Below are 16456 nucleotides of genomic sequence, written 5' to 3' on the forward strand. Positions count from 1 at the left end.
CAGGCATCGGGAGACTCATGTGTGTCATGGAGAGGGTGCAGAGACCAGTGTCGGCGTGGCAGCTGGATCCGCGATGGCGCGTGGCACGGGGAGGGCGCGGGGACCAGCGTCGGCGTGGCAGCTGGATCCGCGATGGCGCGTGGCACGGGGAGGGCACGGGGACCAGCATCGGCGTGGCAGCTGGATCCGCGATGGCGCATGGCACAGGGAGGGCGCGGGGACCAGCATCGGCCTGGCAGCTGGATCCGTGATGGCGTGTGGCACGGGGAGGGCGCGGGGACCAGCGTCGGCATGGCAGATGGATCCGCGATGGTGCATGTCACGGGGAGGGCGCGGGGACCAGCGTTGGCGTGGCAGATGGATCTGCGATGGTGCGTGGCACGGGGACCAGCGTCGGCATGGCAGACGGATCTGTGATGGTGCGTGGTACGGGGACCAGCGTCGGCATGGCAGACGGATCTGCAATGGTGCGTGGCACGGGGAGGGTGTGGGGTGTAGCAGCACCTGGCATGGTGAGAAGGCACAGCTGGCCATGGCTGGACCCGCAGAACACAGATCCGTGGCTTGTTTTCCTGCCCATCACACACAGCACGCCGGGAGCGCTGCCCGCTGGCTGGGAGTCATGCGTGTGGCACTGGCACCATGGGCAGCTAGCTACTGAGGGCATGAACCTGCTGCAGGCCAGAGACGAGAGCCCACATGGAGTAGATCAGTCCTGCTGTTCCCATCTCACTATGTAGGGGGGGCTGTATGTGTGGGGCCCCAACCTCTAACATCACCCTCAGTGTGGGGATGGGGAGACCCCCGTTATCGTGGGGGTGGGAGGTGTTAGGTGAACCCCGATCAGCGGGGACTCCTGCTGCTCAGTAGCTGACTGGGGGAGGGGGCATCTGTCATTAGCTTGCCAGGATCCCCTGCTCTGCTTGGGGTCCCTACCCCACATGGCCAGCAGAGAGCTGAGACTGGAGGGGAGAGATTCTGCCAGCCCTGGGCTGCAATGTCACAAGTGGCTGGGGAAGGGCCTGCCTGGATTACCACGGGTCACTCATTACCCAGCAGCAGGGTGGGACTCATTAGCCCGCAGGAATCCAGGCGACACTGAACTGCAAGCAGAGAACTGGGAAGTTATCTGGAGGGAGGGGGTGTAAGAACTGGCTCCAGGGCCAGGGACTGGAGAACTGGGGAGCGGGGAGGAATAGCTGGGGTTTATATGGCACTGCCCCTTCTATTCTGCCCACCTGCACCCCTTGCTCCCCCACCCCTTGGCCTGCTTTGACTCCCCTATCCCTGTGGATGCTGCACAGACTCCTCAACAAGACAGGGGTTCCCATTGCCATGGGCACTGCTCAGACCCCCCCATCACACTGGGTGCTGCACAAGCACTTGTCATAACCTTAGTCCCAGATTTGGACCTTAGCGTCCAAAATATGGGGGTTAGCATGAAAACCTCCAAGCTTAGTTACCAGGTTGGACCTGGTACTTGCTGCCACCACCCAAAAAATTAGAGTGTTTTGGGGCACTCTGGTCCCCCTGAAAACCCTTCCTTGGGGATCCCAAGACCCAAATCCCTTGAGTCTCACAACAAAGGGAAATAATCCTTTTCCCCTTCCCCCCTCCAGGTGCTCCTGGAGAGATACACAGACACAAGCTCTGTGAATCCAAACAGAGTGACTCCCCCTCTCCGTTTCCAGTCCTGGAAACAAAAAGGACTTTCCTATTCCCCCAGAGGGAATGCAAAATCAAGCTAGCAAATTCAACACACACACAGATCTCCCCCCTGATTTCTTCCTCCCACCAATTCCCTGGTGAGTACAGACTCAATTTTCCTGAAATTTCCCAGTAAAGAAAACTTCAACAGGTCTTAAAAGAAAGCTTTATATAAAAAGAAAGAAAAAATACATACAAATGGTCTCTCTGTATTAAGGTGACACAACACAGGGTCGATTGCTTAAAAGAATATTGAATAAACAGCCTTATTCAAAAAGAATACAAATCAAAGCACTCCAGCACTTATATTCATGCAAATACCAAAGAAAAGAAACCATATAACTTACTATCTGATCTCTTTGTCCTTACACTTAGAAACAGAAGATTAGAAAACAGAAACTACTTCTCCAAAGCTCAGAGAAAGCAGGCAGCCAGAAAACAAAGACCCCAGACACACAATTCCCTCCACCCAAAGTTGAAAAAATCCGGTTTCCTGATTGGTCCTCTGGTCAGGTGCTTCAGGTGAAAGAGACATTAACCCTTAGCTATCTGTTTATGACAGCACTGAGTTAGAGACACTCCCTGCTCCAAAGACCTTCCCAGTCTGGACAGACGGAGTCTCCCATTACTGGGGAAACCGAGGCTCAATGAGCCACAGCAACCGGAGTGCCTCACCTGCCAGTCCTTCATGTCCTGCCCTCGGCCTGGCTTTGCCAGCTGTGTTGCGGGGCCGATGGCCATTGCGTGTTGTGTCCCGTCTCTTGCCCGTTTGTGACCAGGCCCCACAAGCCATGTGTGGGGTGGGGTGGGGGCAGGGATCACATTTCCTATTAAATATCTCAGGGATACTGAAGGTCTTTGTTATTTTCTGTTGATCACAAAAGTTCTGTCCCACTCCTGCCCACAGGACTCTGTGGTGGCACTTTGGACATGGGGCCTTCTCCCCTGGAAGCACCCAGCTCTGGGAGTCCCGTGACTGCAGAGACTCTGACAAATCCATTCAGACATCACTTCTCACCCACCGGGCAGTGAGGAATACAGCTGAGAAAGGTGCCCCATTGGGTCTCTTCTGTGTTTGTCAAGCACCCCCCACAGACTAGTTAAAAGGGGCATTTGTCATCTGTAGCACGTGACGTCTCCAGTAAAAGGATGTTCTGCTACTGGGTGCAGGCCCTGCTGCCCCATCCCGTTACAGTGGGACCTCCTCAAGGAGAATCCCCAATGGCCGTATGGGGCATATGACACATGGATCGGTGTGATGTCTACTGGCTGGCCAACTACTGCAAAATCTGGGGCAGGGGGTGGTTGGCCCAGAACTACATTTCCCACAGTGCATTGCAATAACATGCAGCGCAATACCTCCTGGGAGTTCAAACCTTTTATTCCCTTCAACCCATGGGGTGGTAGTGATCAGTGTCTCAAACTACATTTCCCATGGTGCCCTGGGCTGAGTGGGCAGGATAAGCACAATGTATGCTGGGAGTTGTAGTCTAATTGCCACCCCCAGGCATTGTGAGAGGGAACTGAGGATTTAGGACAGCGTTTCCCATGGTACATTGCTGCTGAGTCTGAATGGCGGGCACAGCTGTATAGATACGGGATCTGCTGGGAGCTGACCTCGCGTTGCTGCATGGGGATGGAAAGGGAGCTGGGGCTGTATATCCCAGGATGCACTGAGTCTCTCCTACCTAGGCAATGCCTTCAGGGAGATGTAGTCCTTCCCCTGCTAAGTGGTACACAGGACTACAACTCCCACAGTGCATTGCGAAATTGCTGGCCACCGTCCCCTAGCTGCAATGCCTGCTGGGAACTGTAGTCCCCCTCTGTTGTCTGTGGCTGGAGTTGCATGGCGCTTCCCTCTGCAGACTCCATGCTCCATGGTGCCCTGGGGCCAGTGCGTGCCTGGTGGGAATCGTAGTCATTTAATTCCATCTTTCATGCGACAGGAAGAGAGAAGCTGGGGCCACCTATGCCAGGCTACAGGGTGTCGTTCCTAGTGGAGCAATGCCTTCTGGGAGCTGAAGTTTTCTCCCCTTCCTGCAGGTCAGAGAGGACTACAACTCCCATGGTGCATTGAAGATGAGCCCTCACCCCATGGACTGCAATCCCCATGATGCAACGGGGTCTCGCTCTGAGGCTTTGTAGCGCCAATGCCTGCTGGGAACTATTATTCATTCCATGTTGCGCTCCTCCCCGCCTGGACTCCATCCCCCAGGGAGTCCCGCGGCCGGGCCAGGAGCGGAACCGCAATGCCTGATGGGGGCTGTAGTCCCCGCCCCGCTTTGGCCAAGGGGCGCCACCCCCATCCGGACTCCATTTCCCAGGGAGCCCCACGGCCGGCCCGGGCAGTAAGCGGAGCCGTAACGCTTGCTGGGGACTGTAGTCCCGGCCCTGCTGCGGCCGATGGGCACCGCCCCCGCCCGGACTCCATCCCCCATGGTGCCCCGCGGCCGGGCCGGGCTGTTATTGCGGCGGCCCCGCCCCCCGGGCCAGGTCCCCCCCCCCCAGCGGTTAAAGATGGCGGCTGCGGCGGCTGCGGCGGGAGGCGGTAGCTCCGCCTGGGCCCGGGGCCGCTTCCCCGGGCGGCCGGGCGGGGGCCGCCCCTTGCCCCGGGCCGGGCTGCGCGCGCGCCTGCCCCTGCGCGGCGGGTCCAGCGGGGACGGGCCCGGCCTGGGGGACCCGGCGCTCCGGAGCCTTCTGGGCCTGGGCTGGAGCCTGCGCCGCCTGCGGGGCCTGCTGGGCGGGGGCAGCAGCGAGGAGGAGCCGGTGAGCGGCGGGGCGGGGCGGGGCGGGAGAGCGGCCGAGCTGGGGCAAGGGGAGGGCATCGCGGAGGAGATGAGCCGGGCTGGGGGAGGGACGTGGGGGGACCCTGGGGGCAGGGGGTGTGAGCTGAGCCCCCCAGAGTGGGGGGGGTGAGGTTGTGGGTTGGGGGGCTGGGGGAGGGACGTGGGGGGACTCTGGGGGCGGCTGGGGGGATGTGCCATGTTGGGGGATGTGCCATGTTGGGGGATGTTATGGGGCAGTAGGAGGTGGAGCTGGGGCGTGGCTGGGACCTTGGGGTGCTGCTGGGGCAGGGGGTGTGAGCTGAGCCCCCCAGAGTGGGGGGGTGAGGTTGTGGGTTGGGGGGCTGGGGTAGGAACGTTGGGGGACCCTGGGGGCGGCTGTGGGGATGTGCCATGTTGGGGGATGTTATGGGGCAGTAGGAGGTGGAGCTGGGGCGTGGCTGGGACCTTGGGGTGCTCCTGGGGCAGGGGGTGTGAGCTGAGCCCCCCAGAGTGGGGGGGTGAGGTTGTGGGTTGGGGGGCTGGGGTAGGAACGTGGGGAGATCCTGGGGGCGGCTGTGGGGAGAGGCTGGGGGTATTGCTGGGGGGATGTGCCATGTTGGGGGATGTTACGGGGCAGTAGGAGGTGGAGCTGGGGCGTGGCTGGGACCTTGGGGTGCTGCTGGGGCAGGGGGTGTGAGCTGAGCCCCCCAGAGTGGGGGGGGTGAGGTGGGGGGGCTGGGACCCTAGGGCTGAGGGGGGACTGAATAGTTTCTGGAGGAACTGGGAAGCATAGGGAGAAGCTGCCGAGGGCATCCCTGTGGGGAAAGGAGCTGGGGCCCCAGAGCTGGAGGTGTGGGAAAGGTTGAGGGGTGGGAGATCATGGAGGGTCTGTGAGGCTGGGGTAGGGGGCATCTTGGGGGTGAGCTGGGTGACCTGTGGGGGTGGGTCCCTGTGGGAGGGGTATGTGTGGGTGCTGCTGGGAGAGGGGAAAGTTAGGGGGCTTGGTGGACTCTATACAGCAGGCTTGAGAGGGCCCCTATGTGGGGCTTGGGCAGTGTTGGGGTTCTGCTTGGGGGTAGGGGTTGCTGTTTGTGGGGCTAAGGCGTTGTGGGGTGCACCTCCCCAATGTGTAGAGGGGTTTAGTTGCTGCATGATAGGAGGTGGTACCTGGCCAGGGGAGCCCATCCTGAAGTTCTGGGTGCCCCCTTGCCTGAACAGTTCTGTCGGGCTGGGGTGGGGCAGACGAGGGTTGTTGGGGAGGAGCCCTCCCCCACATGGTGTGCGTTGGGCAGCAGGAGGCACACACACTGCCCATCTCACCCTGGCTCACTGTAGCCTGCACTGGGCTCAGCTCATCCTGGCTTTTCTGTGCCCCTCTCTGGAGTTTGGCTTCAGATTCTGGGCAGTAACTGGCAATGCTACTCCCAGCAGCTTCCTGACCTGCCCCGGGCATGGCACCACTTGGAGCCCTCCCTGCACAGTCAGGTGGAAAATCGCTGTGATCCAGACAGCATCTGCCCTGGAGTCGGATTTTGTTCCTTGCCTGCCCCCATCTCAATGCATGGGCCCCTCTTTGTGGGCACATACAGATGGTCTCCCTCTCCAAGTGGGCCTGTGTGCAGTGAGGGGTGGGAGGTTCCCCTATCCTGAGGAACCCCTGTGAACTGTAAGATGCTGGGGCTAATGGCCGGCAAGGTGCCTTTTTCGGGAGCGGGGTGAGTCTCTGGCCCCAGCGTTCCCATCTCATGTTGTCATGCCCCATGCTCCTGCCGAGGGCTAGTATGGCCCGGGTGGGCTCTCACTGTGGGCAGGCTGGCTGGTTTGGCTCTGACCTGGCCTCCACGTGCAGTGCGGCATTGAGAGCCCTGCTGGCCGCAGTCTTGCACGTGGGGCAAGAGCTGGAATTGGGAGTCGAACCCCCTGATTAGGGAACAGGCGGTTGGAGCACTGGCACTCTGGAGACCTGGGGTCCAGCCCCGGCTCTGTCACTGGCTTGCTCCCCCTCCATACCTCAGTTTCCCCACCTTTCTAAGGGGGCTGGTGACTCTGCCCTCTTTGGAAAGGAATTGAAGTTAATGGATGGAGCTGTGGGACTGGCCTAGCACATGGGGGTCCCGGCCTGAACAGGCCCTTCTTTGCTAGATGCTGAACATGCTGATCTCTGCCCTGGAGCAGGAGTCGTCACTCTTGTGGCTCTCCGTGTCCACTGGGCCAGGGAACTTGCCTTTCCTGTTTGGAGAGGAAAGCTCTGCGTCTCGCCTGGTCAGGGGACTCCTGGAGCCCGGCCTTGGAGAGAGGTGCCAGCCTTGCTCAAGTGGGCAGCATTTGGGGCTGGTGAGGGCAGGCAGCTGGCAGGGATCCCACAAGGTGGGAGGGGTCAGCGCTGGATCAGCCTGCCCTGCAGAATGGCTTGTCTGTCTTCTGTGGGTATGGGGGAGCTGGGTGCCCCCAGCCCATGGGCCTCGGGTTGCCCGGTTGCAGGGGCCTGCGGACAGGGGAGTGAAGCTGTCTTCTGCAGGGGTTGCTGAGAGATGAGACCCCTGACTTGTCTGGGAGGTGCAGACTCCAGCAAAGGCGCTTGGGATAAAGCCACTACAGACTTGGGGCCTGAGGGGAAAGGTGCCATGACCCATTTCTTTCCCATTGAGCCAGCCAGTCCCTGCCCTGGGGCCTGCTCAGAGCTGGAGCCCCTAGAGGAAAAGCTCCCCTGCTCTGTTCCCTGCTCCCACTATTTCTTGGCTCCATTTCACTGCAGTTCTGCCAGTGTAAGGTTGCTGGTTCCTGACCTAGCCGGGGATCTTTCAAGGGGCATGTGGAGGTGGCCACCAGTCTCCTGCCCCACCAGCAGAGGGCCTGGTTCTGTTTCCCCCCCCGGGGTGGAGTTACCCATGTAACGGCAGGTGGTGTGGTCTCTTGGCACCCAACCCGAGGAGTTTGTCCAGTCGTAGCTTGGCCTTGCGCTCCTGTTGCCCAGTGAAACGCTGGGCGCATCTGACCTCAGGCAGGCCCCGGCTCTTCCCCAGCACGCAGGTGAATGTTGTCAGTGCTCTCTGCTGCTTGGGGTGGCATGTGGAGAGGGATAGTCTGGTGGTATGAGCCTGCGTGATTGTGGCATGGACCCAGCAGTCCCCATGCTGTGCGCCCTTGAGCTGGCAAAGCAGCCCACTGTGAAGTGCCCACAACGGAGGGGGAGCACCAGCTGACTGGCAGAGAGGAGGGGGCACTGCTGTGCAAGGTTCACACCCCAGGGCTGCTTCTAGCTTCTCAACTTACCTAACTGCTGGGGCTAGCTGAGCTGAAGCGTGTTATGCTGGGATGGCTCGTCCAGCACTGAGATGCCGCCACTTCTGGGGCGGGGCAGCTGGAGAACAACCACACATAACTACATGAGGATGCCTTGTCCAGCACTGGACAATGAGATGCAGCCACCTGTGGGGGACACTGGGAAACAGCCACACAGGGATGACTCATCTGGCGCTGAGGGGGAACAGTCTCATTGTCCCTGCTGATATGTTGCTGCTTCTGGGGTGGGGTAGCTGGTGCGGCTACACGATGGTAACACGCTCATGTCTTTGGGTGCCTGCCATGCTCCACTGTGAAGGCAGCTGTATCTATCGCTGGGCAAGCCTCCCTGTGTGGTATGTTGTATGCAGCTGTTCCCTAGCTGCTCCACCCTAGAGGCGGCTGCATCTCGGTGCTGGGGAAGCGTAATCTGTTAAGGTCCTTGCTATCCTTTGGGGCATCTATCAAAGCTGCTAGGGAATGGGCAACATTTCTCTTTAGGCAGAGTATTCTCCCACCCCCATGGTTAGTTGTGTCCCCCCAGCACCTCCTGATCCCACATGGTCCTGGGTACAGTGGCATGGCAGCCGGTGTGTGCACAGCTAGGGGCAATGTGCCACCAATTCCCAGATTCCGTGTGTGACCTTGTCCGGCGCTGCATCTCTCTGTGCCTCAGTTTCCCCCATATGCAGGGGGATTGCACACTGGCTGGGGCAGGGCTGTCTCTGGGCGTTCAAGGAGCACTGATTGTGCCTGTTGCGAGGATCCTATGGGCCACGTCTCAGTGTGCAGTTAGGAAGCTGGGTGAGCCTGTGCAGGTGCAGCAGGAAGCCAGCGAGCCGAAGTTACTTAGTGGTTAATGCTGGGTGGGCTCCACTGCCTGCCCCATTCGGGGGTTGCTGGGAGCACAGCAGCTGGGTCCAGCGGTGGGCTGCTGGAGGAGGGATTGGTCCCAGTGGCCTGTCCAGGCCTCAGCCTGGTACGATCCTGCTGGCAATGAATGAGGCACCTGCCCCATCTGGTAGCTTGAGGGAAGTCTGTGCCCCTGTGACGGGGAGCCCCCCACCCTATAGCTGTAGCATGGAGCTGACCGGGCTCATCTTGTCCCCCCATGCTGGCCTGACAGTGCCCCAGTGGCTCTTCCTGATCCTTCACTGTCCCATGGTGGGGCTGTGCCAGCCTCCCCATCTGGGCGCTTGCTTCCAACTGTGTGGCATGTCAGTAGTGGGGCCTGGGGAGGTGGTGTGGGTGGGACAGCTGCTGGGTCGGTGGGGCCTAAGGAGTGTGGGCATGGCCACCGCTAGTTCCTCCGAATAGGTGTGTTGGATGGGGTCTAGGGGATATGGGTGGGGATATCCTGGGGGGAAATGGGAGGGTGGGACCTGAGCCTATGCCTGGGCCCAGCTCGGTTCTGCTTGGAATAGGTCTGTGTAGCAAGGAGGGGCTGGAGCTTGGTACCCTCCATCTAACCACAGCCCCTCTCTGTGTCCCCCCCCACTTTGCAGGAAGAATTCCAGGGCTTCCCTCCTGATGAACCTGTCTCCCAGAGTTCCTTGCGTGCCGCCCTGCGCTCCCAGAGAGGTGAGGGCACTGGCCGGCCTGACCCCATACGGCCTGACTCCAGCACTGGGGAGGTGTCAGCACTGGCGTCCCATGTCCCCAGCCTCCGGTCACATCTCCTGTGCTGTGCTTCTTCACGGGGCCCTTGGGGTTCCCCAGCCCCCTCGACCTGGCACCGCGGCCCAGGGGCCTGGCTGTCTCTGCCTGCAGCGGGACTGCTGCCTGGATGCTACCTCCATTCCGCAGGGGTCAGCCTCACAGCACGAGGCCTTGCGTGAACTCCGATCTTGTGCATTATAACAGTGTCTCTTGGGGGGAGGGAAAATATCTCCCCCTACCTACTGCCATAGGGTGGGCCCAGTTGCACCAGCCATAGCTCATGCCTGCAGGGGACAGGGAATTGTTGTAGTCCCCCCCGTGTAAATGCGGCCCCACTGGGGTCTAGGTGCCAGCTTCTCCTAGCAGAGTTAACGTGGGTGTGGCTGTGGATAAACTGAGACTGCTCCCCACTGTGAACGTGCTTCTCTTCTGCCTGAAACTGCTTGGCCACATCAGCTTCCGGCGGTGCCCAGGGCGCTTAGTCAGGGCGAGGGCCCCTCCTGGGGACGCAGTGCAGGCTCCAGCCAGTGAACGTGGGAGTCACTTTGTCCAGTGCCCACAGCCCCTCTGCCAGTACCAGCTTTCTGGCTCTGTGTTTGCAGCATGTTTCCAACATGGAAGGGGAGGGAGAGATGTGTGGTGGGGGGGTGGCTGGGAGGAGAGATGCTGGACATGCTGGGGCTCTGCTGCTGGCTCCTGGTGTCACCCTGAGCAGCTCACTGCTTCTCCCTGGGCTTCAGTTTCTCCATCTGTGAAATGGGGATAATCCACCTCTGGCTGTTCAGACTCAGCTCTTTAAGCAGGGCCTGTCTCTCGCTGTGTCTGTGCAGCGCCCAGCACAGGGGAGCCCTGATCTCAGTGGGCAGGGACTGTCTCTGTGTGTCTGGGCCCCCCCCGGAATTGGAGGCCTGGGATGGAGTTGCTAGCTGGCTGACCGGTGTGCGGTGGTGCATGGGTGGAGTCTCAAGTCCAACCCCCCGGTTCACCTCCCTCTCATTTCTCGTTGCAGGTGTGTTGCCCCAAGCCAGCAGCAGGAAGAGGGACGTGTCCTTGCTTGCGGTCCCCTCCAAGGCACCGGCCAGGCCGAGGAAGGGCGAGGCCCAGCGGGAGCGCATGGTCAGGGCCCTGGCTGAGCTGCTCCAGAGATCTAGGCCCCCGCCGGCCAAGCCCCCTCCAGGCGCCAGCCCCACTCAAGCCACCAGGACGCCTCCCAAGCAGGACCCAGGGCCCTCTGAGCTCATGCCCCCTTCCCCATCCCCCAGCAGCCCCCCAAGGGGGAAGAGCCATGACCCCATGGTGCCCCACCGGCCACGGGGCCGCCCTCGCGGCTCCTTCAAGAAGAAGCCGGGAGCCCCTCAGCGGGATGCCAAGGCTCCCAGCGCTGCCCCAGCGCCCCCCAGGAAGAGCCAGCAGCCAGCCTCAGGTGCCAGACTGAGCTCCCGGAGGAAGGGCCCTGGGTGTGGGCGGAAGAAATTGCCCCTGCTGCTCAAGTTTGTCTCCAAAGCAAAACGGCTGAAGTCCGGGCGGGTGGTGGTGGCCCGTGCCAGGCTAAAGCCCTCCGTGGGCAGGAAGCAGGGCAGCAAGAGGAGAAAGAGCAGCCCACCAAGGAGGGGCGATGTTTTGCCGGGGGACTCCCCCACTCCCTCTGCCCCTCCTCCAGAGCAGCTGCCGCATGAGGCACCAGCTGAGCCAGCCTCTCTGACCCAAGCCCGGTGGAAGCGACGGAGACGGGCGCAGGGGCTGTCCCGGCGCGAGGGCGCTGTGGAGGAGAGGCCGCTGTCGCCCCCGTGTCCGGCCCAGGCAGAGGAGGAGTCAGCTGCCCCGGCCTCCATCGCCCAGTCCACGCGGGCACAGTGTCTTAAGCGGGGGCGGGGCCGGCCACCCCTCACCCCCAGTCAGCGGGCTGAGCGGGTGGCGGCTGCCCAGCGGGAGGGTGCTGGCACGGTGGGCGAGGAAGCCCCTGGGCACAAAGCCACCTTCCTGAAGAACATCCGCCAGTTCATCATGCCTGTGGTGAGCGCCCGCTCCTGCCGCCTCATCCGTCCTCCCCGGCGCTTCATGGACGAGCCCCCCCGACGAGCCCCCCGGGCCAAGGCCGCTGAAATGGAGGGGCTGCCCTGTGGGGAGCCCCCAGCCCCAGAGCAAGCCCCTGGCCAGGAGGTGGCACCTGGCCAGCCCCCCCGCTCACCTGATGAGTATCCCTCCCCCGTCTCATCACCCCCTCCTTCCCCGGGCCTCTCACCCCCAGCCTCCCCTCTCCCCAGCCTCCCCGGCAAGCGGCGCTCTATCCTGCGGGAGCCCACCTTCCGCTGGACCTCCCTCAGCACCTCGCCACCTCTGCCCCCCGAGGCAGGCAAGTCCCTCTTCCAGCTGCCCCCCGAGGAGCCCCACCTCTTCCCGGCGGGCCCCCTCCTTGCCCCCTCCCCGCTGGGCAGGCGGCCCCCGCTGCTCCGGGCCCCTCAGTTCACCCCCAGCGAGGCTCACCTGAAGATTTATGAGTCGCTAACAGTGTCGCCTGAGGAGCCAGAGCCCGTGTGCCTCAGCGAGGCCGGGAAGGACCCCCCACTGTCCCCTGTGCCCCGGCCAGAGCCCCCTTCCCCCCACTATGAGCCCGTGATGACCCGCAGTGGCAAGCGGCTGCTGGGTCGAACCAACCACCTGACCCTGCCCCTCTTTGGAGAGCCCCCCCAGCACCTGCCTGTCCCCCTGGACACGGAGCTGATCAAGATGGAGGACGTGGACGTGCCAGGCGTGGTGCGTAAAGTGGCCATCCGCCGAGTGGCCTCACTGGCCAGCCATGAGTCCGAGGAGGAGGAGGGCTCAGGTTGCGAGGCCGAGGAGCAGGGAGCTGTGGCGCCTGCCCAGGAGGAAGCAGCACCGGCTGCACAGCCAGCCCAGCTGTCGGGCATGGACAAAGTCTACAGTCTGCTGACTCGCGCCAAGGTGCAGCTCTTCAAAATCGACCAGCAGCAGCTGCTCAGATTGGCCCCGGTGAGACAGAGCCCCTGTTCGGGGGCGGCACTGGATGACTGGGGGATGGGTGGGTGGGGGCTGCATATGCTAACCTGTCAGTCTGCCTTAATAACAGTACTTCCTGTGAGGCCAGGAGGTGGGGTTGGGAGCCAGGACTCCTGGGTTCTCTTCTCAGCTCTGGGAGGGGAGTGGGGTCAAGTGGTTAATGCAGGCGGTGCTGGGAGCCAGGACTTCTGATTTCTTCTTCAAATGCTTGCTCATGTCCGTTCCAGTATGGGTGTGCGCGTGTCACATGCACTGTCACTGTACGGCTTTTTGCCCCCTAATCACTAGTAGTATCTGTTGGGTAGACTCTGGTGGTGCCCCCTGGAGTGGTGCCTCCATGGTGCAGTTGGTAGACACCTGCTGTCTCCTCAGTTGTTTCTTTCTGTCTAGAACGATCTCTCTTGCCCAGCAATAGATCCGCTCATGGAGGTCTTTCTGTAAATAGATTCTAGATACGTGTAAATAGTTTGTTAGCGTAAGCATAGCACTAGTTAGTTTTTCTAGTGAGCACCCAGTCTGGCCCTAGGGCAGAGTTCAAACAGTGCGCAGAATGCCAGGCACAGGCCAGTTAGTGACCCTCACACGCACTGCTTGAAGTGCCCGGGAGAGGGTCTTATCCAGGGTAAGTGCCAGATCTGTAGGAACTTCAAACCAAGAACCCAAAACGAGAGAGAATCTATTGAAGTTCCTACTTATGGAGGCGGCACTCTGTCCTGCTTGAGAGCGGTGACTGGACCCAGCATTGAGCACTCCCTTTCCAGGTGCGCGCTGCTGCCGGTTGGCTCCCCGGCATGCTTCTCTGGCACTCAGGAAATCTGCACCGATGACACAGCACTGTTCCCATCACTGGGACCAAAAAGAAGTCTGATTAGGGGCACTGGGGGATGAATGAGCTGTGGTGAACCACTGTAACCACCTGGTGGGGTGGGGGACCTGTCAAGTCCGGTACCGAGGAGCTCCCCATGTGGGGTGATCCAAGAAGAGGACACAAAACTGGCAGCAACAGAGGTGTATGGGGCAGCGCAAAATCTCTTACCTCTCCAGGTAGCGCTATCTCCAAACTGGGGGCCAACAAGGGACAAGACAGGCACCGCAGGGCCCAGCCTTAAGAGGGCAATCCCCAGTCCTGGACAAGCGCGTGAAGATGGTGGTGCACCACCCTTCATTTTGCTCGTCGTTGGGAGACTCAGCACCCAGGCCATGCTTGCAGCAGCAACGCCTTGCCTAGATGCCGGTCTCATGCCTGGCATCTGGCCAGCAGTTGCAGCACCGCTTCCTATCAAGGCAAAGTCATTTGGCGCCATCTTGGTCACCTAGAAGCCGGTCCTTGAGCTGTAAATCTCAGGCAAAGTCATGTGCCTTGCGAGGGACCGGATCTTGGGCAGATCATAGCCCCCACGGATGTGGCCCAGGGACTTGTCCCACTATCATAGGGTACTAGTCAATGGCAGATGCTGGGCCCTTTGGCTGCATGTGGTCCAGGGCTCCCATGGAGGATGCTCCTTTTCGGCACTGTCAGAGAAAAGGGCACCCCCTCCATCCCTGTCGGAAAGAGGATTGGTTCCTGGGGCAGCAATCGGGGGTCCTCAAGCCACACTGGCAGTTCACATGCTGTTCTCACTGGCACTGAACTTTTGTCTTTCGGGTTTTTTTAACACCTCTGAAAGACAAAAGTTTTGTTGTTCAGTTGCCAATGTAGACATAGCCTAGGGCAGGATTTGAAGGCATGACTGAAGAGGGCAGGGCCATAGCCAAGACATCCATGTAGCCAGCCCTAGACACGAATGCAGTGGCCTGGGTGATGGCTACTGAAGTTGTAATGAGAAGTTCCTGGCTTTGCTCGTTGGGCCTCCCCCATGAAGTCCAGCAGACTGTTCAGGACCTCCCATTCAAAGGGCAGTCCTGATGCCCAGCTGCACAGCCTGAAAGATTCAAGGGTGACCTGGAAATCATTGGACTGTCCCATCCTGGAAACCTTATAAGCCGCAGCCCATGGGCCGTTTTTACCAGTCCCTCTAGCGGCAGGACTTCAGGCGACAGAGCAATAGGGGTTTCAGGAAGAGACCAGCCTCAATGTCTGTGCACACGAAACAACCATCAGGCAACAGACAAAGCTTTTGAGGGGGCACCTGAGGACGGCACCAGCCCAGTACCTGGATCTTGACCTTATGTTTGTGGACCATTGTCCCACTTTTACCAGGTGTGGGCCAACATCACATCCAACTGGTGGGTGCTCTGCATGGCAAAAGTGGGATACGCCTTTTAGTTTTTCTTCCCCCATCCCTCTTCAGGGACCCTTCTCACTAAAATCTCCTGGCCCAGGAGGTGCAGTTGCTCCTAAGGGTGGGGGCAGTGGTGGAGGTCCCCTGATCCCAAACTCCAGTAGGGATCTCAGATCTATCCTAGACCTCAGAAACTTTAACAAGTTCTTAAAGAAGTTGAAGTTCCGCATGGTTTCCCTGGATCCAGGGCGCTGGTATGCCGCCCTTGACCTATAGCTCTCTTCTGGGGCCACAGAGATACTTTCAGTGTGTGATAAACCGGAACCACTGTCAGTTCATAGTTCTGCCCCCCGGCCTCTCAGCTGTCCCAGGAGTGTTCACAGAATGCATGGTAGTGGGAGCAGCGTCTTCAGGAGGAGAGGCGTGCCAGTCTGTTCCAACCTGGACAAGGGTTGGTGAGAGGTCGGTCCAAGGCGCTAGTGGAACAACCTGGGGAAATTGTTCTGTCCACTTTGAAGAGCCTGGGACTCCTGATTAATAATATAAGCAGAAGTCCACCTTGATGCCCTTCCAGAGGGTAGAACTCATAGGAGCAATCCTTGACATGACTGAAGCAAGGGTCTCCCTACCGGAGAGCTGCTTTCAGGGCCATCTCAGCCCTCATACCAGGCCAGATAGCATACTCCACTACTACAGCCAGGAGCTGCCTAAAGCTCCTGGGGCACATGGCCTCCTGCACTCACTGTGGTGCAGTGTGCATGTCTCAGACTCCACCCTCTGCAGGTGTTGTTGTCGTCAGTGTACATTACCGGGTGTCACCCACTAGACAGAGTGGTCGCTCTTCCCCAAGACGATGCTCGACGCCCTTCGGTGGTGGCTGGATCAAGACACTCTGTGTGCTGGCGTTTCCTTAGCAAGGCCCGCACCAGCAGTAGAGCTGGTCACAGATGCCCCAGATATGGGATGGGAGCCCACCTGGGGCCTCTCAGGACACAGGGTCTCTGGACAAAGGAGGAGGTTTGCTGCATATCATTATCAGGGAGTGAAGGGCAGTGCACCTTGCCTGCCAAGCATTCTGCCACAAGGGCAGATGTGCGTCAGTCCTCACAGACACCGCAGCAATGTTCTACGTAAACAAGCAAAGGGGAATCCTGTCCTCTCCCCTGTGCCTAAGGTGTTGAAACTCTGGGACTACAGCTTAGCCCACTCTGTTCACCTGTAGGCTGCTTAGCTTTCAGGCTCGCAGACCACCTGAGCAGGTCTTTCACCAGTGATCTCTGGCTGGATGTCCTGGAGGCTATTATCCAGAAGTGGCAGGAAGATAGCCTGCCACTTTTCCCCAGGTCGATCTGTCTACAACCAGAAGCAATAGGAAATAACCCAGTTCTGCTCATACCTGGGCCACAGCCTGGTCTCTCTCTGACACGTTCCATCTGCTATAGGTTCCTTATATGCCTTTCCTCCCACACCGTCATCCACAAAGCGCTCCTCAGGGTCAAAAGGGACAAAGCCCATGTGATTCTCCTAGTACTGGCATGCCCATGCCAGCATTGATTCACAACCTTGCTGGACCTCTTGATAGGTTCCCCAGTCGGTCTCCCAATGTGGCCGGATCTGATCTCCCAGGGCCAAGGCCTCATGCAGTCTCTGCACTTTCTTCGTGGCTGAGCGAAATGGAGCTGGGCTGTTTGGGACTGGTCCAAGTGGTCCTTATGGGCAGTCGGCCAGAACGGCTTATCTAACATAATGGAAAAGGTTCTCACTCTGGTCACTTCAGAACAGGGTCCCCCTTCTGGAGGCCAC

At 59.9% G+C, this 16456-nt stretch overlaps 1 protein-coding gene across 1 annotated transcript in view; it reads left to right on the forward strand.

The window, feature by feature from the left end:
- Positions 1–4378: 4378 nt before the first annotated feature.
- LOC115640445 (histone-lysine N-methyltransferase 2B-like) overlaps positions 4379–16456 on the forward strand; it is a 40758-nt gene continuing 28680 nt past the window's right edge. Inside the window, 3 exon segments of the mRNA XM_030543184.1 lie at positions 4379–4473; positions 9260–9335; positions 10423–12404. Of these exon segments, the coding sequence (XP_030399044.1) occupies positions 10527–12404 (1878 nt within the window). The 5' untranslated portion in view covers positions 4379–4473; positions 9260–9335; positions 10423–10526.

Source organism: Gopherus evgoodei, unplaced genomic scaffold, assembly GCF_007399415.2.
Source record: "Gopherus evgoodei ecotype Sinaloan lineage unplaced genomic scaffold, rGopEvg1_v1.p scaffold_31_arrow_ctg1, whole genome shotgun sequence".
NCBI classification, from domain to species: domain Eukaryota; kingdom Metazoa; phylum Chordata; order Testudines; family Testudinidae; genus Gopherus; species Gopherus evgoodei.